Source organism: Crocodylus porosus, unplaced genomic scaffold, assembly GCF_001723895.1.
Source record: "Crocodylus porosus isolate Cpor-Errol unplaced genomic scaffold, CroPor_comp1, whole genome shotgun sequence".
NCBI classification, from domain to species: domain Eukaryota; kingdom Metazoa; phylum Chordata; order Crocodylia; family Crocodylidae; genus Crocodylus; species Crocodylus porosus.
The window spans coordinates 174,719,857-174,747,650 of record NW_017728906.1 but is presented as its reverse complement, the minus strand read 5'-3'; the positions used below and the strand labels follow the sequence as shown (position 1 = coordinate 174,747,650).

The window sequence follows — 27,794 nt, the reverse complement described above, 5'->3', positions numbered from 1 at the left end:
TCTTGAAGCTCCACCTTGTGGCCACACCAAGTAAATCCTAGCGCAATATGCTTACAGCACACATGTAAGCAATTATTACATGCCATGTTCTGCAACGTTCACCTTTACAGCCTGACTTGGCAACATTTTGCATTCACACTGCAGAGATGTAAATGACACATGATGTAAGGCAGCACAAAATGGGTCCCAAAGCTTTTCACAAAACATTTGCAGCTCTTTAATCCTCATGTGCATGAATAATTAAGAGTGTCACCTTGATATATGTTGACTATTTATTTTGTGGTTTCTAAATAATACTGGGTTAGAAATCATTTTGCTTAAATAAACTACAAGAACACAAAAACATTTTTTCTTTTGATAATCAGCTACTTATTGGATAAATTTAAGGCAAAACTTGGAGGTTAAAAGTAAGTCTGGTCAGTAAAATTATAAAAAAAACATGATCTTTAAAATAGGTGAAATTCCAATAGGAAAAGCAACTTCAGAGCCAGCTCTTCAGCTATTGCAAATCATACCACTTCCCTCTCTTAAACCGAGCCAATCACATGTGCACCAGCTAAAGGTCTGCCCCTGGAGTAGACTAAACCACGTCAAAACTTCAGTTTCATAGAGTGGCACATCACTTTTAATCATTGATTAGTAATTTTTAAAAATGGCACATATGTAGGAAAGGTACAAATTAGTCTAGCAAAAGTAATTAACAATTAACTAAAGCTGTTGTTACAAGAGCTGGTTGGGTATTTCCCAACTACATGTTTGCTGTCAGTTTAGTCAGGAGCAAAGCTTTTTGCATAAATATATCTATTTCAGTAACAACTTAGTTGGGAAGGTTTTCCTTGGGTCTAGAATGGATTTTTTTGAGAGAGGCTCGAGGTTCCAAGTCCGTTCTGTTCCTCAATAGGGCGCTTACCCCAATTTGCCCAGATCCAGGTACAGTGGAGCACTGAAGATATCTCTGACATTCCAACTGAGCTAATAAATGGCCTACTGGGGATTTTGGAAGCTGTGTTGCAGGGCGCTTCCCTCTTCCTCTATGTGACAGCCTATGAAAAATGAGGAAAAGTCTCATTTTCATTCTGAAGTGGAATGAAAACAAAATAGTGAAACCTTATTTTTTTCGAAACAGGCGTCTTATTTTCTGGCCAGTCCCAGTTGCTCCAGAGAAAGGGTTAGTATGGAGAGGAAGAAATGTCATCCACTACACTGTTAGATGCACCTTCTGTTTTTCTGGGGGTTAGTGCTATTGCCCAATGGCTCCAAGAGAGGGATGAGGTCCTCCATCAACTGGTAGGTACTATTGCACGCACTGCTAGACCCCAGAAAGTGCTAAGGGTCTCTTTCAAAGATTTTGAGGACAACCAATACTCATTTGAATGGAACAAGCAGACACTCAGCGCCCTTGAGGAAAAATAACGTATATCTACTCTAGCAAGTGACCTAAGAGTTTGCTTTGGCTTCATTTTTTCCCCAAACATTTGCTGTTAAATTAATCAAACTTCCTGAATACATAGTTCTATCACTTCCCAGAGGCTTCCACTTAAAATGTTTTTCTGTTTCTCTTTTGGGGACAGATATTCTGTTAGAGTAAATCAATATTGCTTTTCTGATTGAACATCTGTTTTTTAAATATCTTAACGTCCATTCAGAGTATTAAAACAAATACACACTCTTGGCAACCAGGCAGTTCTCCATATTGATATCTGAGGGAAAATTCCGGCAGTAGAGAGGCTTCTTATTGAAACTGCTTATTTTCTAACTGGAATTAGCCATCCCATTTTCTTCTTGTGTGACCTGGATGCTTGTGGCAGGGAGTTCGTGGTCATCTTCCTCCAGTTTTAGACCAAGGTTATCTAGCCCAGTACTGGCTGGTTGGGGCAAGCTGGTAGAGACGGTTTCTGCAGTCCAAGTTGAAGTAGAACAATACAGAACAAAGCCCACCATGATAACGATGAAGGAAAGGATATAGAGACCTGAAAACTGAGTCAGTGGGGAAGAAAATTAGGTGCACATGTCTAGCATAAAAACACAACCAATTATACTTTATTTTAATCTAAACATTCAGATTGGGTTCATCCTCAGGCCCCCAAAATCAAAATTCAGGAGTTCAGTTCATTGTCAGACTCGATTGCTTTAACATTCTTTTCTTCCTTTCTCTCCTCTGCACTGGCATGTAGGGGAAGGCATGCAGTGAAGGAGAACATGGTTCAATAGGTGGCAATGCACAAGAATAAATGGTTTGACAAGTGAAGGCTGACAAAGTTCTACCAACAGTTTTAACATTTTAATGTAGCATGAACAAATTTTTTCATGGATTTACTACACCTTCTCCCCAATGCCAGGGACAATTTTGTCGCTGATGTTGAAATGGTGCAAAATATTGGATTAATTAGGTGGTTGTGCAACATTTTAACCACTGGAAGGTATATGGAAATGACATTAGTGGCCAAAGCCCAGGTGTACACTCCATATCAGAAATCCTATTGAAATAAATGGTCCTGAATCACTTCCTGCTGGATATATATCTGTGCAAGTGCACTGAAAGTGATCTTTACTGTAAAATGAGAAGTAGAATTACAAGGCTGCATCAAGGAAACAGGACTGAGTTCACCATTATCCACCACACTTAAAATTTTAACAAGTGAAGGATTATTTCAACCCTTCCCCCTCCCCAAGAACCCTTATATATTTTCTTCCCGACACCATAATGCTGGAGCAGCTTGACACCTGAAATCTAAACATGCCTATTCAAAAGTATATCACCATTTAACATAAGAGATGTAATATTCCTTTGGGTCCTGAGGCTGCTGTCAATAGAAAAAGATAATCCTGCTGACATGGACCTCAATGCATGCAGGACTGTTATCCAGGTTTGTTGTTTTATGACTGGTATTTTCCAAGGAAACTAAAGAAGCTTTGCATTCCTTGCTGTGTACCCCAAAGGATCATTTTCTCTTATGATCTGTGACAAGACTTCAAAAAGTGACAAATATTTTGGGAGCATTCAATCTGATACCTTTCAGGGACCTAGTTGTCAAGCCTTTTGGGAGGAGCCAAAACTGGAGGCACTGTGATGGCCAGTGCCAAAAGGGTCATAGCAAATTATAACAAAAAAGATTTACCTCTTGAGAGCATCTAGCAATGGCATAATAGTTAATATTAGCTAAGGCAAAGCTTGCAAGATTGTTTCCTGCAAATATACCCTGTCTGTCATAAGTATAACTGTAATGTTAAAATTAACTGTCTGTACCAATCATAAGACTGACATAGGCCCCAAGAAGTGGAACTAGAAAACAAAACTGCAAAATTTAGGTGACCTAACGGTTCTTGCTTAAAGGTTAGTAAAAATGACAAACCTGACCACAAGGTATAATTAACACATTTCAAAAAATTCGAAAAGGATTTAACCCAGTGGGTTGAATTTAGGTGGAGAAAATGCTAATCTCAGACCCCAAAGTGATGTGGTGTGATATGCTTATTGGGTAAACCCAAGTTTAAGCAGTAATCTTTTCTGATAATTTTTAACACCTTTTAACCCCATAGGGTAACAGCTGTAGGGTAAGATTGTGAGTGGCTCTAAAGCCAACAGATTAGCATAGGGCAAGATATAAAGGAACACGCATGTCAGATGACCAGTAGGAAGGACAGAACAGAATGGTCACTGCTGTTCCAAGCCCGGACTCCAGACTCCCAGTGTGAACAAGGACCAGATCCCAACTAAGGGGACCTTCCCCGGTGCTCCCTCCGACACCTGACTTTGCTGGATCAACTTGGCGTGTACCTGGCACTGAGGGACTATCAGTAAGTTGCCAAACAAGTGGGAACTCTTTGTCAATTTGTCTGTCTGTTGTTATTATCACTGCAAACTCTTAAGTCTTATTGTTGTATTATCTGTTTATTGGATTAACCTCTTTGTTAACTGTTATATGTGTAAACCATATTTTGCTGCAAAACATATTTTTATTGCTATTTTGCTGCTATAAGTAAAATTTAACTTTACTGTTATAAGTAAAACTTGTCTTTGCTTCACTCCCAACTCCACCTCCTCGATCCCGAACCAAACAGCCCAGTGGCTGATACATTTGCAGTGCCCAGTCAGCCTGCAACCAAATTGATACACTCACAGTACCGAGTTGACCAGTGACAAGGCACTCAAAATCATGAGTCACATCTGGAAAATGTGGCCTAAGTGTAGAGCTATTGAGACATGAGAAAAGCACACAATTAGACAGACAGATTATGTCAGCTACTACATCAGCCCATGCTGGAGTATTACCACCAACCAAGGGGCTGCAGTGGAGAACAATTTCTACTGGGCTTTGAACAAAGATACTGAGTACAATGATCTTTCCTACTGCCTCGCACATCCCCTGCTGACTGTAGGTTTCCTGAATACGCAGCTCCTGCTGTGATTTGACTTTAGGGTGGGGAAAATGACAGGATGAAAGAGAAGATGTCAGTGATAAGACACATGGTAAAGCACTGTGATGCCTTTTGCACTGGTAGTTCTGTAGATCTACCCCATCTTATGTTTCTCACAGTTAAAGAAATAAATTGAGCTTTCTTATATATGGCTTTGTTTTTCCTCCTTTGGTTCTTTGTGAAGGAACAGTTAGAGTCCACTTTCGCCAAACATTCACCATATATCACTTAGAATACTAGTATGCTGAGGCTCAGCACCTGAGGCAAAGTATCATCACCATCTTAATTAGTACTCCATACACAGTATCTGGGGAAAAAAGCTTTAGTGACACGTATTCCTTCAAGTCATTGGGTGCATCCAGATGAGTGCACACATGCCTCTTGCAGCGTCTCAAACCCCTTTGAGATGTTGCAAGAGGCACATGTGGGAACAAAAAAAATGTTTTCCATGCTGCAACTTTGCAGTGTGGGGGGAAAATTAGACCCCTGGATATCCAGGGGTCAAAAAATACCCTGAACAAAAAAGCAGGCAACCTGAGGCAACCAGACGCTTGGTCCTCCACAGAGACACTCTGGTAGCCAACCTCTATGGCTGGCCCTTGTCCCAGTGCTGAAGCATGCTGCATGCCCGTGCAAGGCAGGCAGCATGCCAGCTGCAGGTAACTAGACCTGGGCTCCATGCTGATAAGGGGGTGAGGGTGGGAAGGGACCATGGGGGGACCCCTGCCAGCCCCATTCCCCACCCACTGCCTGAGCGCCCCCCCGATCATGGCCTCATCTGGTCCCATCCCCCGCCTGCCCCCCATCTCTGTCCTGCCCAGCCCCATTCCCTGCCTGCCCCACCAAGCCCCTCTGATTGCTGCCTCGCCCGGCCAGGTGTCAGGCAGCAGGGACCACTCAGGCTGATCAGTGCCAGGCCCCAGGTGACAGCTGCAGCCACCCCAGCTGCCCAACAACGTGCGGAGCTGCACAGTGCCGTACTGACCAGGGCCACACCCATGCAATGGGGCAGTGGCAGTGCAGGTACCAGACAGCCAGGGCCAGTCCCTGCTGCCACATGCTGTGCGGGTGGGCTCTGCCAGGAGGCCTCAGTGACCCCAACAGCAGCTGCTACTACTGGTGAGTGTGGGGCTTTTAAAATTGTTTTTTGCCGGGAAGCTGGGGCAGGGTGGGGCAGCCATCGGGGATCTGAGGGTGCAAGCGGGCGATTAGGCAGGGTGAGGCAGCCATTGAGGGTGCTGCAGAAGCCAGCAAGGGAATGGGGCCAGGCAAGGCAGCAATCTAAGGGGATGGGGAAGCAAATGGGGATGGGGCATGTGGGCCTTGCAGGGGGGCTGGTAGCCCCAGCGGGGGCCATGTAGGACCTGGTGTGGGGGCTGTAGCCCTTGTGGAGGGCTGTGGCCCCTGTGGGAGGGGCTGTAGCCCTTTGGGAGGGGCAGTCTGTGAGCTGTGTGGAGGCTACACCCTGTGGTGGGCAGGGGACTCACCCCTCCTGAGCAGCCCCCCCTCCATGGTCCCCCCACGATCCACCCACACCTACCCATGGCCCCCACATAGCTCCACCCCTCTTCCCACCCTACTTCTACAAACCCCACATCCCCCCAGTACACACCCTGCACGCCCAGCTGCCAGACAGGATGACACCTGCTGGTAGGAGATGTTGCTGCAGGGGCAGCTGTCCCCACATCCTGGTTAGTGAAGGGGTTGGGGGAGCTCTAACTGCTCTATGGTAAGAAAACCAAAGGCAAACAGCAAAACATATAGGTATTTAGAATTCATGTTATTATAATGAAAGAGACACTGGTAGGCTTCCAAATTTAATACTGCAGATACATCAATAAAACATTACCCAACTGATCTCTCTCTCTCTCTCTCTCTCTCTCTCTCTCTATATATATATATATATATATACACACACGCACACACACATATATACATATACACACACACACACACAGAGAATGATCTTTCCTTTTAATTGTGGAGGAACATAGATTTTGGGGTATTTTATAGAGTGACTTTGGGATTTTTTGATCAGAGATTTTTTAGTTTTCCAACAGGGAAAACCAGAATCCCTGCTAGGGAGGCCAGTGCCAGGACCCAGGCACAGGAGCCTGCTCAAAGCTGGCAACTTGGACCCAGCTGGAGGTGACTGACCTCCTGGCCAATTGGGGCCAGGGGGACATGCTTTGACAGTTTAAAGCAGACCACCACACTGGGAACATCTTCCAGGCAATAGCTGCCCAGATGGCTGGGCAGGAGAACATATGGCAGTAGTGCCACACAAAGGCCAACTCTGTAGCCACAGCCCACTGGCAGCTGGCCCAGAAGACCAGATCCCTCTACTGGCTGTGCAGTCCCCACCTGGGTCTGGCAGGCATGCAGTCTTGGGGCCACATGCTGTTGCAGGTGGCAGCAGCCCCCTCTGCCAGACTGCTGCAGGGAACTCCCAGGGCTGCTGCAGCAGTCCAGCTGGCACAAGGGGTAGTGTGCCCAGGTACCAATTGGCAGGGCCCCAGAAGCTCCTGAGAGTGAGTAGTCCTGAGCTACTTGCCAGGGCAGCTTATTGTACTGATGGGGCCAGGACAGGGCAGCTTTGTACACTGCTGGGGCCAGCACATAACTATAACAGTGGTTTATATTTATTAAAAAAAATAAGCTCCTCCTTCTGCCAGCATCTATAGGCTTTTTTCCTGTTTAGTTTTTTTCATTCTATCCTCTTGGCCATTGTTTACATACAAATCACACCCATTTTAATTCCTGCAGGAATTATTTTTAGTTAAATCTGATCAGTGTGTATGTTAAAAAAAAAAAAAAAAAAGCAAAAAGGCTTTATTCAATACCAAGCTTAAATGTTACAATCCATGTGATGGGTAAAGTGGTAACTCCACCTAGTGTTTATTTTTGCAATAGGTTCTTTCCTAAGACCTTACACAGCAAAACACTTGCAGAAAATCTTTGGAGCTATTATGTTGCCTAATCAATCTCTGGAGTCCATGGTGTGAGGAGGACAGGGTTGCTTTTTCTTGGTCACATTTATTATCTGATTTTACTTGTCTTCTTGAGCTCAATGCTAGATCTATGAATGTACAATAAGCAATGGTCCAAGAGCTGAAGATGTATTTTGAAAGGTTTGCTCTGGTTCTGATTCTGCAAAGGCCAACAGTCCTAAATCCCTCTGACCCCAATGGCAGCCACAGGCTTGCAGCATCTCACAGAGACAAGAACAAGAACAAGGGCTCCCTTCCAGAAACCCTTACGTAATGAGCTTGTTCCAAGGACCAAGATGGCAAAGATGAACAAAACTGTCACTGAATAGAGGTCATAGCCAAGAACCACTCTAGTTAACAGAAATCAGCAGAGTTCTTTGGAGTACCTATGCCTTATATCTAAGACTAAAAGCCAGATCTGCAAACTAATATAATCTGAAATAGCCTCTGAAGAGCCTAATACAAGCTATCATTTTGTGACAGGGAAAATCTTCCCTTATTGAAGAAGAGTCAAAAGCAGCACTAGTTTCTTTCTGGTCCAATATATCTTTCCAATATGAAACATCTTTTTTGGCATCTTTGTGCAGTAGTAGAGGAAGAATGCTCCTTTTAAATGTCTTCTCTAAGATAGCACTGCAAAAATCCCCAGCCTATAGTTTTCTTGTTATCTCTTGCATTCCTTGATAACTACAGCTGTAGCATCGGTATCACTCTAGACTTTTGCTATCTCCCTTTCACTCTTCCTACTAATTAATGGCAGCTCTTTGCTTATAGAGCTGTTTGTCTCCAGACAGACTGAATCCCTTGATCACTTGATCATTCATTGTGATCCCCTTTCTCCCATGAAACACCTGGCTGTTTCAAACACCTTTCCATCTTGCTTTGTTAATATTCAGTGAGTGAATTTGATTTCATTGATCAATTACACTGATTTTCAACAAGGAATCCTACTATTTCCACCACTTTCCACTGTGACCATGGGCGACTGGTGTCACCTTAGTCAGCAACCGGGGTGGGGGCGGGGAGGAATCCCTCAGAGCCGATCTTGCTGTTCCCCCTCCGCGGCCGATCTCACTGACCGGAGTGGGGGGTCCCCAGCACAGCCAATTTTGCTGACTGGAGGGGGGTGCCCACTGTGGCCAATTTTACCAATGCTCCCTGGCTGGTGCTCCCACCTGCTCCCCCCCAACCCATCACCTAAGCAGCGAGCGCAGCCAATCAGGGGGTGCACCGGCACTCTCAGGGGGTGCATGTGCACCCCTTACGCATAGCCACTGACTGTGACCTTCAGTTAACTCTCATTTTCCAACATGCCTGAAATTCTCTTATAAGTTGATTCCAATGAGTTCTCAAATTCAGCATTCTTATTTTTTTTTAAATCAGAAAAGTACCAGATGTATAAAAAAATAAATGTAAGAAACCCTACAGTGGGTATATATGGGATACTCCCAAACTCCCAATAGTTAGGGGTTGCTCACACTCTGAAGCATGGAAGTTTTGTATATATCCCTACCAATAGCCTGCTTATTTCTCTGTATTTACTGTTAGACGCAGACATGTCTAATCCCTACTTGAATTAAGCTCTGAGCTGTTTGGCTCCAAGGCATACAATTGATAGGTGACTCAGAAACTGCTGCTGTACCTGAACCACTTGTTACAGCAGAAACTTTTTCAGACTTGTCCTTTTTTTTTTTTTTTTTTTAATGGAAACTCAAATAGTCTGGGCAAGTGGAAATTTTGGACTTCAAACTCATGCAGAAAGTCAATTGGTAAGAATCTCTTCAAAAGGAAACTGTTCATTCTACAGATCCATAATAAATGGCTCTTCAGTTTCAGATACTAATTTGACATAAAAGCTTCTTGCCATGCATACTGCTGGGGGGGTGGGAAATGTTCTTGGTTAGCAATAAAGGTAAGCTTCTTAAGCAAAGTTCAAAGCTTCTCAGTAAGCTGTTCCAGCCACTGAATACTCATTTGACTAACGATGCATAGTGAGCCAGGTTCCCACAAATGACTGTGGATCAGTTAGAGACGAGTCTTTTTTAGCATGGATGTATGGCTAAAACACAAAAGAAACAACCCAAACAGGAGCAGTGAAACTGCATGCTTTCTTCAAGACTACGCAGCAGAAACATGTGTCTATTTGCTTCAGCTTCTCGAATTCTATGCAGAGACATAACTGAATGTACTAGATTCTCCTCTCAGAAATGTACCTAATAACTGATTACATCTGCAGCAGAAAATATTTACCCTTAGATATCAATCCAATCCACAGCCTCACACCTGGACATCCCTTGTCCCCAACCCTTGCAGGAAGTTTGAAGGTGAGCTCCTCCGCTGGCTAAGCTAAAACAGAAGACCCACAAGCTGAGAGGTTCAAAATATGAATTAGTATCAGCAGTCTGTGACTAGGAGCTCTTGCTAATATATTTATTGTTTCTTACTTTGATTACAACTTCTTCTGTGAAGCATGAAATAGATTTGAAATGACTACCTCCATCATGGTACAGTATTACGCAGTTAATTAAACTCAAGTTTTTCTGATTAACTCACTCTGTCAGAGATAAATGGATGATACAATCAACACATATTCACAAGGGTAAGCAAGCCATTAGGAGTTAAGATGGTTACGCTTTATTTATAGCTTACTTATAGTTTCAAAGTGAAGCTTAACTGAAACCATGAATGAAATTAGGATTGCTTACCTTGTAGCAAAACAGGAAGAGTCCAAAGAAAAGACTGTAGAGATCAGCTGTCAAGATGCCCAGGTTGACTGAAGTGGCACTGGTCACTTTAATCACTACTGGCATGAAGCTGTACAGCCCAAACATACATAGGGCAAAAGCCATGAAGAGCAATGCTGTGAAAAAAGAGGACAGGTTACACTAACGGCACTGAATAGTGAGCAAAAAAACCTGATGTTCTTTAGAGAATTAAAAACTGCATACATTTTATCAAAAGAAGTAAGCTCCTAAACAGAGTCGTAACACAAGTAATTCAAAAAAATGCATTACAAGTAACAAAAAAATCCCTTATATGCAACTCACATGTATGGCAAAAACAAAAAGGTAAGTAACAAAAGTCTTCTACAGAGACAAATGCTGGATAATGAAAGAAGTAATAGGGTGAAGGGGGAACACTTTCATTACCAATATCACAAAGAGGAGGAAGGAGGGCTGGAGTATCATAGATCTGGAAAATGAATAATTTCGTTCATTCATGCAAATCTAGCACATAAATTTTTTAGAGTTCACCAGAGACTTTTGGAATATGCATTTCCATTGAGTTAATAATAGTTCACACAACAAGATCAATCTCACCAAAGTTCTTTTTGGAAAACAATTGAAAAAATTTCCAATAACAATGAACAGACCTGAACAAAATATTTTGATTTTTAATTTTGAAGTTCAAATTAGAAAGTTTATGTATTAGGGATAAAATTAAATTGAAATATTTGCATTTTCTTTTAGAACTGTCCTTCATATTATTCAAATTTTTCAACTTTTACTTCCACTAATTCAGAATGAAGTCAAATTTCAGAATCTTGAGTCCAAGCAAAACTGAACTTCTTTCCTCCACACAGCTCCAGTTAATATCTCCTCTTTGCTCAGAGGCAAATCCAGCACCTGTATAATATGTACTAGCTAAAAAAAAATACAATGATCAAATTAACAGTGATGTTGGTGGAATAAGGAAAATGTTAGAAAGGAACCCAAATTGTAATATCTCTCCTGACTGTCCCTCTAAAGCTAAGGCAATTCACCCCCATGGCCCTTTTGGGCCCTTGGATCTTGAGGTCCAATACCTGTGGTGATTCCCGTTCACTGAGTCCTACACTGGCTTTACACAAAACACAGGGCGGGTTTTAAACAGAGAATAAATATTTTCTATTTTATACCAGCAAATGAAATAAAGTAAAACGAAGATACCACAGTTCTATATCCAACTGATTATTAGTTCTTCCAGGTTTTTTTAAAACATACACACAACTTTAATGTGCACATACCAATCTTCCAGTTCCACTGAATTCTAGCTATGTCCCTGTATTCCACAATGGTTCTAAATAAAGAAAAAATAATAAAAAAGAAGAATAGTGAAAAATATTGTATTGTTTTCAAAGTATAATAAAACAGAATATTTAGCTACCAGCACCTAAAATCAGTTTTTTATTGTATAAGTGTTTTCTAAAGTATTTATTAAGCACCAGTTACTATGCTCTCTCACAAAACAAGGAAAGAAGGCAAAAAATAAAAAACTGCTCTTGACTTCTTTGATTCAAGCTGCTATTTGACATACCATCTGAGAAAATGATTAACTATAATGGTGACAGATGAGGAACATACAATTAATCAGTAGGCCCAAGTGTGCATGGTCTTTTACTCCAACTTATTTACTTGCAGCACTATATATAACTTCATTTTTAATTCAGCCTTAAAAATACATATAGGAAGTGCCTTATTTTTCATCTACCCTTTCCTCTTAAGAAAATTTTAGTCATTTTACAAAATCATGGAAACCACCTCTTCCAATGATTAACTGCCCCTGGTTTCCAGTGGGAAAGCTTTTAAAGAAACACAATCCTATAAACAGTTCTTAGTCCCATGACCATTCCCATGAAAGTCTAAAGAATAATTTAGAAAAGTAAAGACTACATTTATTAAAGTTTGTAGGATTGCGCTTCAAGAAAATTGTGCGCTATAAAGAAGCATTTGTGCTAGAGGCAGTACGTGTAAAAGGAAATAAAATGCATGCTGCTCATTCCCCAAAAAAACCCCAAATTCACAGGCTCCTGAAGTGGTTAAATATAGAGTAAATCCTGACTTAATTACAAAGCAATACTACCATTATACAGAAGACAAGAAATCATTCTGTAGTGTGTTCTTAGAGTTAAAGTAAATATATTAGATCCTTACAGCTGTACAGCACTGATAATAGTCCCGAACAAGCCCACCATTCCTAGAAACTCCACTCTGCTCAGATTTTTCACAATGTACTCCTCGCTCACATTAGAAATGGCATACAAAGAAGCACCAAGAAGAACTAAGACATCTCCAATCACCACGTCACTTCCTGTACAGAAATTAATCCACAGAAAGGGAAATTCTGTAAATACATTCAAGCTTTCTTCAAAAAACAAACAAAACAAGCTCATTTTCAACATTTCCATCAGTCTGACACCTTTCAGGAGAGGGGAAGAAGAAATACATCTGTACAGCTTATGATCAGACAGATCATCTGTTGGTTGCAATGTGAAGAGTAATCATGCCAAAGGTACCAGCCATTCCCAAAGGCCTACTGATCTTCTAGTTTTTATTTTGAAGTTTAAATCATGCTCTGAATTAAACATCCACATTTAGTAAAGTCTATTTCTATTTACATCAGTTGGGTGTAGGCCCTGTGGGAACTCCAAAAGAATTCCATCCTTCAGATTATTGACTCTGCTTCTGCATTAAGCAGATTTCAGCACCCCTGAAAGTCAATATATTGATTTCAGAAGGACCTGAATAAAGCTTCAAGTCTATGAAAGCTCTTAAGAGGGTGCTGCAGATCTGAGGTATCATACTTTATTGTAAAAACAAGACTTTTATGCCGGACTAATGGGACCCCCCATAATGCAGCAAGTCAGGCATCAGGTGAGTGCCCTTATAAAATTGCTCAATCACAGGAGCATTGTTGTCAACCACTTGACTTAATTTAAACCTTCTTCCCACTTGACAGTCCCTGGAAACTAGGATCTGAGGGAAAGAATGCTATATGGTATCTAGGATCTACCACCAAACAATGACAGAATGATGACCTTAAAAATCTCAGGAAAGAAACACAGGCTTCACTTATGCCATTCAGGCTGCACAACACTAATGCTGTGTTTTCATTGCAAAAAAGACATCCTTACATTGAGATGGCTGCATTGCTTGCAGTAAAATACTACTGGAAACGCACAGGTTTTTCTACCTGTGTATATCTGGTAGAGGTTGTCTCCCATCTCATATTTACCATGATATAGCTCCACTAAGATTTTCACTGACAGCTGGTGCGGAAGCCAGTTATGGACTTCCATGGTTTCTAGAAGTATTAGAGCTGCTCTAATAATATACGTCTATTTGGGTACCAGCTCCAGGGGTCTTCTTGCCACTAGTCACTCATGGCATTTTGGCCACTTTCCCTGGCATCACACCTAGAGTGGTTTCTGGGCCACACAAAAATTCTCCAGTACAAGCAGCATCCCCAGCAGCAAAGATCTGCCAGTTTTCTGGCCCCTTCTCATCAGCAGAGTGGTGAAAAAGACTGGGCAGGACTTAACTAACTCAGTCTCTTAAGTCAGCAGAAATCGGCCAGGTCTGTAAGCAAACATATACTGCCACCCCACCAATGCCAATGCAAACATGATCTTTAAGAAATAAGGGGCCAGTGCATGCCAACAAAGGAACCAAGAAGGAGCATTACGTTTTGCAGGACAAGAAGTACAGGTAGGAGAGCATCCTGTGACTTCAACATCACGTCGGGAGTCTGAAAAGACAGAAGTTCTACAGTTTGGAAGGATGTAAACCTCAAAACCTGACCCTGAAATAAACTAAAACTATTCACCAGGAGTTTCCTCCTCTTTTCTCTCTCTCCTTTGCAAATGAGAATGCCACGAGAATTGTTATTCCACATTTGACCCAGCTGATAACCAGTTCCTTACCTTCACCCTCCTGCCTCCCAGCCAATATGTCTGCTCCGACCATAGTTCCTACACCCAGAAGACAGACAGCAACAGCAATAAAATGGATCAGTCTGTATCTCGCACGAAGAATGAACCAGGACAAGGCCATCAACACGGGGATCCCAAAACAGTCCAGTAGCTGTGTGATCAGAGAAGCAGGTTAATTAAAAGCCTGTCAGAAATCTTGACTTTAAAACACAAGGCAAACAGACTGAGCTTTACTCTCCACCAGTACAGATCATGGGTAAACCTAGTTAAGTGACAGGGAAATCAGCTGCACTTCACCAAACCCATTTTGTGAGAAAACCAGGTTGGAGCACTATTACTGAGTGTCACATACTCTTGCTCTGTTTCTCACATTTGGAAACATCAGACCACGTACATTTGAAGTGCTGCAGCCTGTAACCATGTCTCCTGCAAAACCACTTCAGAATCATGGCCAGAAAGCATTATAGGGGGTTTCTTGGCATTGTGGCTCCACTCTCCCCACCATGACGTTCAGCCAGGCAGAGAGCAGGGCAGGCAGCCTGTGAGAGTTCACCAGTCTCCCAATGCCAGACTCCAAGAGCCACACAAGAAATTATTCTCTCTAGCCCTGGGACTGCTTGCATGCCCATCAGGCTTCACAGATTGCCATGGAAGACTGAGCATAAAGGACAGTGCTCAGGGGCTGTCCATCCTGCTCTCCTCTTCTTTCCCCTGTGGGAGAGTGAAGCACTGTGGGATACTGGAGAACCAAGCAACCCTCCATCACACACAAGGGTTATCCGCATGGGGGATATGCACCTCTCACCCGGAAGAATCAGCACTTTGGACATGTCACTGCTGAAGACAAATTGATTCCTGCTTTCCTAATAAAGAGGTTTTCCTTTGATTTGATTTTTCCCTTTCATTTTGCTTTTGCATCTATAAATTGCTAGATCTGGTAACAGCCATATGAGTCTCTTTTTGCCTGGAATTAGAATTGAGCTATATTCTGATTTCTATTATGCCACCATGTAAAGCTAGAGTAAATCTATCAGAACATGAAGTTAGTCCAGCTTTTCATCAAAACACATAACACCAGGATTTGACCCTGAATTGTTAAGATGGAAAAATGATGTTTAGGTGAAGTGAGTGAAAGAAACAATGCAGAATAGGTATGTGGAGGGGGAATATTTCTTCTATAGCCTGTTTCCAAAATCCCAAATTTCCTTCAAAAAACATGTACTGTACAATGAAGTAATGCATTCTCAGTCCAACAGTACACTTTAAAATGAAAATCTAGTTGAAGCATAAAACAAATTTAATTCACTACAAAAATTAAATAGCACAATGAACACTGAATCAATGGTACCCATTTTTTATACTGAATTCACCAAAGGAAAACAGAAAAAAGCTCTCACTTTCTGAATTTATCAGAAATCAAGCTAGTCTGCCTCAACCGGCAGCCATAGAACCACACGGGGCAGGAAACTACAGCAGAATTCAGCACACTCACATATATTCCACATGCACTGCTTCAAAATACCAAAACCAGCTTCAGCTAAAACATGCATATCAGAGTCACTACTCAGAATTGCCGCTAATGAAACTGTGTGTATGTAGCAAGAGCAGGGAAGCTCTCAGTCTTCCGGTCACCCTTAATGGTCAATATTCCCTTTTGCCTGCAAGATGTCTGATTTTCATTATAACCCTGTGTTTCCACTCGTTTATAGCTATGCAGAGTATTCCAGCTAAACTCTTAGCAGGACTGCATAATGAAGAATGAACACAAGTTCAAATCTTAATTGTGCTTCATAAATCACACCCTCTTAATCCTTCTGGCTTGGTTCCCTGGATTCTCACCAGTTTAACTAATTTGAGAAGATCACAAATCTATAAGGACTTACCCTAGGCTGTGTTAAGATCAATTGATACTACATGTTCTAATATACGAAGCCACACATTCCAACACAGTATCTGCTGTATAGGAAAAATCTCACCCTATGAGTTCATATCTAGCCTAATGGCCATTTCTAGCCCCTTTCCTTCTTTATAGCCTGAAAAACATTTTTTTAGTTTCTGGCACCACATAAAACTAAAAGTCTCATTAATCTGCCTGAAGAGGAGAGCACATTATTTAAATTTCACAGCTCTGCTTCTCCATTGTCTGTAATTAAGGGTAGTTACAAATATATTTTCTACGTTGCATATGGTAGTCACTGCAGGAGGAGCTCCAGAGAAGACACTCTACTTAAGGGGTTGGCAAAATACAGCCCGGATCCAGCCTGCCGACTGACAGGATCTGACCCATGGCTTCTCCCGCAGCACTCCACATGGGGCCAAGCCCCACCTGCTCCCACCAGGGCAGCCCACACCATGCTCCAGCTCATGCCTGCCGGCCCAGGCCCCAGCCAGCATGTGCGGCTTGCAGCAGGGCTGTTTCCGGTGTGGCTGCAGCTGCCTGGGTACTGCTGTGCTTCACTCATCTCCACAGCGGCTCTTCCTCCCATTCCTGTCCCTGGTCCACTGCTCTGGGCGGATGGCCACACCTCTAGGGCAGGGCATTCAGGGCGTGGATCGGTCTCACCCACCCATCCTGCTCCCAAACACTGGTTCCCGCCCACCCAAAGTCCTATAAGGAGTTTTGGTGAGTTGCTGCAGGGGATGTGGAGGGAGCAGGAGGATGCTGACCCAGCCCACAACAGCTCATCAAAACTCCCTGTATGGCCCTTGTGCCCAAACAATTGCCCACCCCTGCTCTACATCATAATTTCCACATTGCTTATGTCTTGAAAACAAGCTGTGAATTTTTCTAACTTCAGTTTCTACTCAATGGATTTTGTTATGCATTTGTCTGCTAAACTGCATAGTCTGCAGCTATAAGACATCTCCTTCTGCATAGGAAAGAATAAAAGGAGCAAAGCAGCTGGAGTCTAGTAGTGAACCTATGTCATTCACATCAGTGGGATTACTTACAAGAGTAATGAACAGTTTCTCTGACACTCCTGAAAGTATATTAGTAACATTGGGTGTTGTTGCAAATAAAACCTCAGGAAACTCTTGCTGTTCAATCCTACCCTCCCTTTTTACAGGAATGAAAACAATGACTTCCACTGGATCTACCTGATGTACTGAATTTGGTCAGTTTGGGCTATACTGTTTATGCTGACTTTTCAATTATAATAATTTACAACCCTCGGAAACCTATTTAATAAATAGAAGTTTTAATAAATAGTTGATTATTACAGATTAGATTGTTAGAGATCACAATAAGCCAACAGGTTGTTCATAACCATATATAAAATGCTATCAGCTGATGTATTTAAACATGTAGAACAGATACTAATTCTGTCTGTAACATGCTGATAACCTAATTATTCATAAACCATTTGTAACGAACCCTGATAGTAAGTAAGCAAAACTTTCAATATTATTTATATTGTGCTGTGAAGTACCTGGTTAAGCTACATTTCAGTGGTTACCTCAGTTAGGTCATGTTATGAGATTAAAGTATATTCTTGTTAAAAATATGAATTCCTACTGGCATTGAATGGACTCTAAAAGCAAATATATATATACCTGTAGTCTAAAGACCTTTTTGTCTTTATTTACAGGGAAATGGCAGTTTCCATCCCAATGTTATGCTGTGAAATCTAAAAACACTTCCTTTCTTACAGTGCAAACATCTGCTATCTAAAGGAAAATGTCCTCTACTTTTTGTTTGTTAAAAATAAATGGAAGTTCCCCACTGAGTGGAAGTCTCCTGCTGGAAAGAGTCTGAGCATGATCTAAAGTTCCATTGATCCAGAATTTTTACAGTGACTGCACTTCCTTTAATTTTAAGTACTGTTCAATAGTGGCAGATAGCCACAGCCTTACACTGGCCAAGTACAGAAACTGATGACCAGAAGTCTGTTTTGTCCAGTATTCTGACATGGGCCAATACCAAATACTTTTTAGGTAAATGCAAGAAACCTTGCAATAGGCAGACACACCAAACTCACAGTTGTTGTACTAGCCCTTCAACTGTTGCACAGCTGTGGCAACCCACATATCAGTACATGTGTTGTCACAAAATGGTTTAACAAAATCACCGGTGTGTGTTGGAGGCTACACTGCAGCAGACACTTTTGCACTGGCAGTGAGATGGACCAGATGAGTTATTGTACCTCTTCAGCCTCTAATTTCTATATGGGGAAACATGGGAATACATCTGTTACTTCTGCCAGTTTGGATTGATGGTCCTAGCCCATTGTGCTGTAAAGCATGTGGTCAAATAATATGGGTTTCAATTATCAGCTCAGCTAAGTTATGTCATAAGATTAAAACATGTAATGTTCAACCTATAATTCCTTTGAAAGAAGAATAATATAGGTGTGATTTACAGCCTGAAGAAGGGGGCTATTTTATTTATTAAACCTGAAGGGAAAGGCCAAGTTTTTTATTTGTTTGGCCTTTGCTGAGGAAAGCTCAGAATAAATTATCTGTTTGGGAGCTTGGCAAGAAGTATAACTGTGACTCATGCAAAACCAACTGGTGGGGTCACTACCAGCTCACAGGCCCTCAGAACCATGGGGACTGCAACTCTTCTAAATATTTCTTCTTTTTACTTTGACTCTGTAAAGCACTGATATTGTAGCACTCCTTGTTCACTACTAGCTTAAATAGCTCTCTTGGGAAGCTCATTCCTAAAAGCAAATCCTAAAGACCGTATTATTTACTATTTATTGAAATAAAAGGAGCCAAGACTTGTGCAGTCTATTACTAACACAGAAATAAACAGGAAAAGGATCTTCTTTCTAGTCCAGTAATACATTATCATGCCAATAGAACTACAGTGGTTGCTACTGGTGGTCATCACTCCAAGCATCTGGCAGACAGGACACAGGAAAAAGGGCAATGTGTTGCATCTCTTTAAAAAAGACAAGGAAGAGGAACTAGTCTAGTTAACCTCACCTCAATACCTGAGAAGTTACTGGCACATATCCTAGGGAAGGCCATTTGTAAGTATCTGGAGGAAAAAAGGCTGATTGCAAGTAGCTAGCACAGATTCACGTGGGAAAGGATGGGATGCTGCTGCGGGCTGGGGCTGGGGATGAGGCTCTTCCTGGCAGGGGCTGGGTGGGCTTCACTCTGGACAGGCGGCAGCAAGGGAGGGGTTTCAGCCACCCCAAAATTTGCCACAGCTCCCCAGCACTGCCACCACCTGCCCCCAGTGCAGCCCAGCCCAGCCCCACCAGGAACAGCCCGATGCTAGCCCCAGCCCAAAGCTGCAGCCCACCCCCTACGCACAGATCTGGGGGCACATGGATCTTGGGGTGGCTGCAACCCCTCCTGTAGCCTCCTCCCAGCACTGCTGCCGCCCAGCCAGAGCACAGCCTGGCCCAGCCCCCCATGCCCTCCCAGGGTCCATGCAGCAGCAGGAGCCAGGGCACAGTGCAGGACAAAGCTGCAGCTCATCCGGGGAGTGGGAGGGGGTGGCTTCCACTACTGCACACACCCTGGGAGGGCACAGGGGGATGTGCCCCCAAATCTGTGCTGGGCAAGGTGGAATGCCACTGCCAGCTGGGGCTGTACCAGGCTCTTCCTGGTGGGGGCTGGGCCGGGCTGCATGCAGGGCAGACAGTGGTGGCACTAGGAGGTGTTATGGGGGGGCTGCAGCCACCCGAAAATTTACTATAGCCCACCCAACCTCCCCTCCCAGCACCGGCACCAATCACCCCGAGTGCAGCGTGGCCTAGCCCCCACCGGGAACCCAGTGCTGGCCCCAGCCCACAGTGGCAGCCTACCCTCACCCACACAGGTCTGGGGCACATCCCTCTTGGGGGTGCATGTAGCTGCAGAAGCCACCCCCTGCGCGGCTCAGTCCTGCACACCATCCCAGCAGGGCAGCCCCAGCCCCTGCCTCTGCCCCACTCCCTCCCCCACTGCTAGGCCAACCCGCTCTCGCCGCACATGGAGATCCAGGGGCACATGCCCCCATGCCCTCCCAGGGTGCGTGCACTGGGGGGAGCCACCACCCCCTCCCCTTGCCCCCTGGACAAGCTACTTGCAGCTCCATCTCGCACTCTGCCCCAGCTGACAGGCCAAGCCCCACTCCCTCCCTCACCGCGGGGGCCTCGATTTGCCCCCACCCCTTAAAAACAGAAAAAAAAATATAAAGGGCTTCCTGAGCTGGAACTTTGAGAGAGAAGGGGTACACTTGTTTAAAAAGGTTGAAAACCCATGCTCTATGACACTGTTTCATCTCTTCATCAAAGTAGGGCTTGTTCTGGAAGATCAGAGCTGAAAGCCAGGGCTCTGCTTCCACCCTATAGCAGCTTTCCACCTTATACTAGCCAGTGCTGGCCTGCTGAGGTGAGTCTTACAAGGGCTTTGCCACTGTGGGCCTTGCCATTGTTTCCAGAGTTTCTTCTTTGGTATAGTGGAGAAAGTTAAGTGGTTGTTAGCAAACTTTTAAAAGCACTTTATATCAAAATAATTAGAGCTACACTTAGGACACTTGGCAGCGGATAAAAGGAGCAACTTTTCAGTGCTTCCTGAAACTATTATTTACGAAGCAGTATGTCCTACCCCCTCAACTGCAAAGAGGACTCTCATTGAAAAGATTTTCCATTTGTAAAGTTTCCCTGTCCCTGCTATGGAATAGGGTCTTGGAAACTGATTTACATCTATTTTAAAATCATCACGCAGAAATAAAAATATTCCTTACCTGGACACTTGTTAGGGTTGTGTATTGGTAAGCCTTTACAATCATATAATTCGCTTCAACATCAGCTAATCCCAACAAAATATATTTCCACCACCTCCTCTTCAGAATCTGTAGAAAGCTTTCATTGTCTAGAGAGAAATGTTCAATGTACAGTATACTGGTTTTAAAATGAATAATACTTTTTCAGAGCTGCTGCATTTTAAAGGTATATCTCATCTTAATGTTCTTCATTACCCCCTCACAACAAAAATATCACAATAACAGAAAGCAGCCTGGAGACAGGCAGTAAATACTATCAAAAGCATAGAAACAGTGCATGTGAAAAAACCTGACAAGATTAGGATTGTGAGGATTAGAGGATGTGAATAAGAAGTTAAAACAGGGATATTAAGTAACATTGGTAGCAATCCTTTTCTGCACAACTTATTCTCCCCCCTGCCCTTATAATATGAAAATGAAGTGACATTCAATGAAACTGAAAGGGAGTAGATAAAATGAAATGCTCCTTTAAACAATGTGCTTTTAACCTGTGCAGTTCATTTCCACAAAATATACTTCAGACAAGGAACTGAGCAACATTTTAAGAAGCCTGATCATTTATATGGATAACAAAAAAATCCATAGGTTAATATATAATTTTTCCAGACCATAAACTCTCTTCAGGAACTGAGCCAGCATCCACCTGCCAAAGATTAGACAGAAGCTTTTTCTTGAAGATCTCTTTTCCATAATTGTCCAATATGGAGTTACTTGAAACCAATTCAGAAGCTTCTGGTAACAGCGACTGTCAGATACATAAGGCATATCCCTATCAAAACGTTGCCTGAACAGCAGGATGGGTTAGGGGGTCATGATTTCTTTTGCTGATGCAGCTAGAAACAGTAAAAGCCCTAGTGCAAGCACAGTTATAATGGTGTAAACATACTTATTTCAGCAAAGCTAATGCAACTGAGAGAAACTAGATTAAGCTATACCAGCATAAACACTTCTAACACCACAGTGGTTTAGTTGAGTTGCTTTTATCATACTGGCAAATATCTGCTAGTATAGACTAGTTCATGGAGGGAAAACTTCATCTCACTGAAGTCAGGAGCAAAACTGTCATTCTCAGGTACATTGAGGATGCTTTAAAACACTTGTGATTATAATGGCATAATACAACCCTCTGGTTTAGGGAGCCATCTCAGCCAATGGAAAACTGGTAAAACAGCTCTACTCCAGCCAGGAAGCTGATTCTAGGCATTATATATTAACATTTACTTAGAGTTAGTTTATTGTAAAAGAACAACACTATAGATATTCCCTGTTCCTCAGGGCACTAGGTGGTATGCAACATTATCAGCCCCAAGTATTCACAAACCAGGAGTAAGCCTCCAAAAGACTATGAGATGTATTAAAAAAAAATGGCTGTTAAGTATTTCTTTTTTTTTGTACCTTCTGCATTTCTAAATCTTAAGTTGTATTCAAATCATTCCTGAACCATGAGCTAGAAGCTCAATTTTTTAATGGATCCTGGGATTCTCATTTAATCTATGGCTTCCAGGAAAGGAGGTGGAGGTGTGGAAGAAGGGACAGGTGGGAACAGACAACTCTTTTTGCAGAACTTGCAAAACAATTGCAAAAACTGACAACATTAGAAATGGTAAGCAGAATTTAAAGCTTCACACACACACACACACACACGTATTCAAATAATCTGGGAGAACTCCCTAAGGTTTGTTCTCCTGGTAGAGACACTTATCCAAATCTCCATATACAGACATTCAAATACTGAGGCCCTGAAGAGTACAGAGCTTGTAATTCTGACACTATGCAGTGGGGAAAGTGAGGAAAACTGTGCACACACCTCACCATGTTCTGCAGGCTTCCTTAGTCTGCCTGTGACATATGGCAGCAGTGCATAGTGCAGCCCTGATTGCCTAACCCAGACTGCCCATGGTCAGCCTGTACTTCCCTAAAACACGAAGTGGGGATTGTGAAGCAGCAGTGAGTCCAGCAAGTGAATACTGTATCCCTGGGGAAGAGCAGGGGAGACTGAAGGACTAGGTGAAGCTACCAGAACTTGTACATACATTCACTCTCTCAGGAGAAACTCTCTTGGGAATAATTTACCCAGCTGTCCACAGGTTATTTTTCTCCTGGAGAAGCCATTTTTACTCTGGGAGAAAAAAAACAAAGATTTGTACACTGATGTTTTCTCATGGGAGAGCACTGACTCTCCCATGAGAGACTGAATATCTGTATGAGGCCTAAGTCAGAACAGCCCCGAGGCCGCTTTACACCCGCACAAGGGGGTAGGCTTAGGTAATGGGAAGTGCAAAGGTAACCTAAAACTGCCTTTGCCCACCGTTCCTTCTACTCTCTACATGATGCCCAAATATAGGAACAGACTGGAAATGGGGTCTATATACTTCAGTGGGGCTCTGGATGGATCAAGAGGGTCTGTTTGTACAGAACTGAATCTTAGATCAGGGCCAAATGTTGCCAGCTTATCATTATGCTGTATGTTATATAACAAAGCACTATTAAAACAAATTATGAAATTACAATGAAATAACACCACTTGACCAAGCAATGTTTTTACATACCAGTCCTAAGTGCCAACATCGTTGTATAAACTAGAAGAAGCAAGCAATAGTTGGTAAAGCTTTGGAGCATTGGAGTGTTGACTTTGTACTGTTCTGCTAAATACTGGCTAGTCACAGCAGTCCCACAGATAAATAAGGAAAGCATCTGACCCAAGGCGACTGTTTTCAAAATCTGCCTGTAAATATAAAAGCAAATGTAATTAATTTTAGAATTAAATCAACCACCAATTTTAAAATATTGCCTTTTTACAGAAATGAAAGGCTGTATCTTAACATGGTATCTAGTCACTCTTCTACTGCCTTCCATTGGTTCCTCAACCCAACTATGTTATTACCACTTAATGATGTCCCTCCTATTGGTAGGTGAAAAACATTTTGTCTCTTCTAGAAGTGTTGCCTTGTTTACACTGGAATCATATTTTAACTTCACAGTGGTCTTGAGCCCTGCTCAGTAAAAACTCAGTAAAAAAAAGCTCAGGGCAATCTGAGCTAACTAAAATAGCCTAGACTTTATCAATGAATAGTTTTAAACTGAGTTTTCAAAACTGGCCTGAGCATTTTTCCAGTAAAACTCATTGTTCTAACACCCTGAGGCTAAATTATACTCCTTGCTCTGCACTGGTTTTGTGTGTGCACTTAGGTTCATGTCACATGTTACACTTAGCATGTATGGAATCACATGAGAAATGATGCATGTATGGAATACAAGCATTCACACATTCAACCAGTAAAACATGTGTTAAGTGTGCTCATACCATAGCAAAATTATGACTTTTTGTGCAAAGACTATCTCCAGTTTATATTAAGTAACACCTGTTTAGCTATCAGACTGCTCCACGGAGATAATATGAGCAAACCGTGGTCCTCATCCAGCCATGACATCAGCCAAGGACCCCTATGCAGTACCAAGTCTCCAGGTTGGATTAGGAAACCACGTCAGGAAGAAGGTTTCTAGATATTTCTTTGTCAGGTTCTTCCAGGAACAAGTTGCAAGCTGGGGGCCTGCAGCCCTAGAAGGTTCCAGGACTGGGACCAATTAGCTAAATTGTCAGTCTGAGCCCCAGCACTGCACTAACAAGCAGTGAGCCATGATTTTTAGAGATCACAGTAAGCATTACCATACAACTACTCAGACCACATTCTGACTTTAGTACCACACAACACAAACTGCATGTCCAGTGTGACAATGCCCATAGTCTAGTCAATTTAAACATTTCTGTAATTCCATTTCTACTTCATCAAAATGGTTTTAATACATACCTACCTCCAGCAACTTGAGGTCAGTGGGTGGGGCAGGTGCATGGCTGTGACTAACTTGTAAGCACCTGTTAATTGTTGGGTAAGGGAAAACCACTATTGCACAAGGGTCACCCAAGACCACAGAATGGCTGTCAATTCCATGTTCAGTCAATGTGAATTTTGCTCCTGGCCCAGATGCAGGCACTCTACCCACCTGAGCAACAAGCACTGCCAGAGCAACTAGCTCCCACAGTGGAGAAGTGGGGGTGAGGGGATAGGAGAAGGGAATGCATGACTCAGCTGCTGTGCAGTATGGGATGCCGAAGGACTGACCAGACACCAGTCACAGAAAGCTTGTTAGTATCCCTATACAACATTGAACTGATTCAAAATAATACCTGATTATCACGGTACACTTTTAAAATGTTCCAGGAAGCCTAAACCAAGGGTGTTCAACCCCCAATCCACAAGGCAGATTGGATCCACTGCATGATAACTGGCCACAGGTCCAAAAATTCAGAGGCAAGAGGAGGGTGGCAGCTAATTGCTGTTCCCCTAACGTCCAATTTCTGGACCTGCAAGAAGCCCCACAGACAGGATTCCATGGCCCTGGGAGCTAAAGGAGGCCAACTGGGGTGGCACAGAGCCCAATCCAGCCTGCAGACCAGATTCAGTCTCACCCCACTTATCCACCCAACAGGGCCAAAAGATTAAGCAGCACCGCCTTAAACCATTCTAAACTGATTTGTACATCTAGACACTTGTGGCTTACACTGCATTTAAAGACTTTTCTAAAACTGCTTAAGTATAGGAAGTGTCCACACCCAGAAATTACAATAATTATTACTGATTGGGATCCTACAGTTATTTTCCATTAGATTCTGCTGCAGTCAAGGTAATAGGTAGAATAAATGCTCTCTGTCCAAGCAACACCTCCATTCTAAATATTCTTCTATGCCTACCCTGCAGTTAAAACTCTGAAAGGGCTCTAGCTCATTTCCTCCATTTATTGCAAAGGAGTTTTGAGTATACTCCTAAACCAATAAATTAATAAGCAAATATCACTATAAAACTTGTTATCATTTTGTAGTTGATGGACTGATTGCACAGGGATATGTCTATGTCAGAATGGAGCAAAGCAAGGCAATTCAGCCCCAAAAAAGTAATTAATACGATTTTTTTTCAGTACTTAAAGTGTCAAATTTAGGAAATTTAACCTACAGGCTGGCTACTCAGCAGACTGAAAATGTCTCGTCTAGCTGGCAAGGTATAAATAAAGGTGCTTCACTGCTAATGTAAATAAAGTTATCTTCTGCACCGCCTTATGCATGGGTTTGTGAGAGCTGACTTAGAATTGGGGGCGAGGGAGGTTGTGGGGGGGTTGCACCACACCAGGGAGCCTGGTCACAGTCCCTTCCACTCCATGAGCAGCGTCTCCCAGCCACCCCACCTCCGTGAGCACCCAGCCCTGCCTCGCAGCGCTCCCCTGCACCCATCCTCCACCACTCTGCCCTGCTGCACTCTCTGCACTTTCCTGGGATCAGCATTTGTCAACCCACGTGTGGCTCACAACACTGAAATCTTCTTGCGACCTGCTTTTGGGTTGTGATCCATGGGTTGAGAAATGTTGCTTAATCTACTACAGGGGTGGTCAACCTGTGTCAGGTGGCAGATCAGGGAGGGGACAGATGGCACAGCAGCAGATAGGACAGGGAGTATAAAGAAGAGCAAAAGATTGTGTAGAGGAAGGAGGTCAGAGTGGCATTTTGGGAGGGCGTGGGACTAATTTGTGGTACATCTGCCAAAACGTCTGGCCCCCACTGATGTACTATGAGCAGATCTCACTTCAGAACTGCATGCTGGTGGAGGTAAAGTGCCAAGCACAACCAAACACGCACACATATGCACTGCATTTTAGTGACAGCAAGCATCTGACTCCTTCTGAATACATACAGCTAGGCTATGATATACCCCAGTTGCTTGCCACAGGGATGGCATCAGAGGTATTTACCTGTTTCATGAACAGAGCTCTTTGTAATAATAAAAGGGACTCCATTTGAACTACAACTTCCAACATTATTTAAAGTGCTGTGTGCCCAGTGCTGCTGCTTGCAGCCACAAGGTGCATCATGCACACCCTGCTGTGTTGTGCAATCCCCCAAAGACTTGGAGTTTCCCAGATAAGCCTCCCCATTTCACTCTCCAAATTATCCCTACTACAAATCTTTTTCCATCCTGCAGGTTGTTAGTACCACACTGTTAGTACCACACTGTTATTCCCTCCTTTTGAAGGAAGACCAAGCCTCCTTCTGGTTGATTTAGCTGCACAACTTTCATTTAGAAAGAAGTCCACCAAAAAAGCCCTTTCAGCTCTTAAGTTTTTAAAACTGCGTTTAATGGAAAGCTGTTTCCCCCTGCACAATCCCTATTTTTGTTTGCTTTGCTTTGACTAACCCGATGATCTCACGAGGTCCCTTCCAGCTCTAACCTTCTGTGAATCTGTGACTAGGCAGAAGCCCTGGAATGTGCAGTAACACCACAAGGCCCTGGGGTTTTACTCACTCATCCTCACACAACCTTGCAAAAATCCTACTTGTTCTAATATTTCTGGTATGTATGAATTTTCTTCATAAACATAAAGGTAAGGGTAAGAGAGGAAATCTTGTGTCTGGGCTGGAAAGTGTTCCCGGCCTCTGCGTAAGGCTGTATTAAGACCAAAATTTAATAGCAAAACCAGTGCTGTAAAACACTTGAGGAAGGACAATGAGATTTCACTGCTAGGGAAATGAATATAAAACACAACCCTGTGAAATCTGAGAGAGGGCACCCTCCTGCAATCTCCACCTTTCCCAGTTCTGCCAACACCATGATTGGTTTGGTCAAAGCTCCCTAGCCAAACAGTAGGGACTTCCAGAAGGCTTTCGACACAGTCTCTCACCCCGTTCTCATCAAGAAAATGGGGGACTGCGGTGTCAACACCCACACAGTCAATTGGGTCGCCAACTGGCTGGAGGGCCGCACCCAGAGGGTGGCAGTGGATGGGCCCTTCTCAACCTGGAGGGACATGGGCAGTGGGGTTCCACAGGGCTCAGTCCTTGGGCCCGCACTGTTCAACATCTTCATCAGTGACTTGGACGAGGGGGTAAAAAGCACCCTGTTCAAATTTGCTGATGACACTA

General features: G+C 43.1%; 1 protein-coding gene across 1 annotated transcript in view; it reads right to left on the bottom strand.

Annotated features, from left to right (window-relative positions):
* Positions 1–201: 201 nt before the first annotated feature.
* Positions 202–27,794, bottom strand: part of SLC35F2 (solute carrier family 35 member F2) — a 34,936-nt gene continuing 7,343 nt past the window's right edge. The window contains exons 3-10 of the mRNA XM_019528528.1: positions 23,377–23,552; positions 20,789–20,916; positions 14,092–14,251; positions 13,854–13,916; positions 12,323–12,479; positions 11,416–11,468; positions 10,115–10,269; positions 202–1,977 (exon numbers count right to left, since the gene is read on the bottom strand). Of these exons, the coding sequence (XP_019384073.1) occupies positions 1,753–1,977; positions 10,115–10,269; positions 11,416–11,468; positions 12,323–12,479; positions 13,854–13,916; positions 14,092–14,251; positions 20,789–20,916; positions 23,377–23,552 (1,117 nt within the window). The 3' untranslated portion in view covers positions 202–1,752. The remainder of the gene's footprint in view (positions 1,978–10,114; positions 10,270–11,415; positions 11,469–12,322; positions 12,480–13,853; positions 13,917–14,091; positions 14,252–20,788; positions 20,917–23,376; positions 23,553–27,794) is intronic.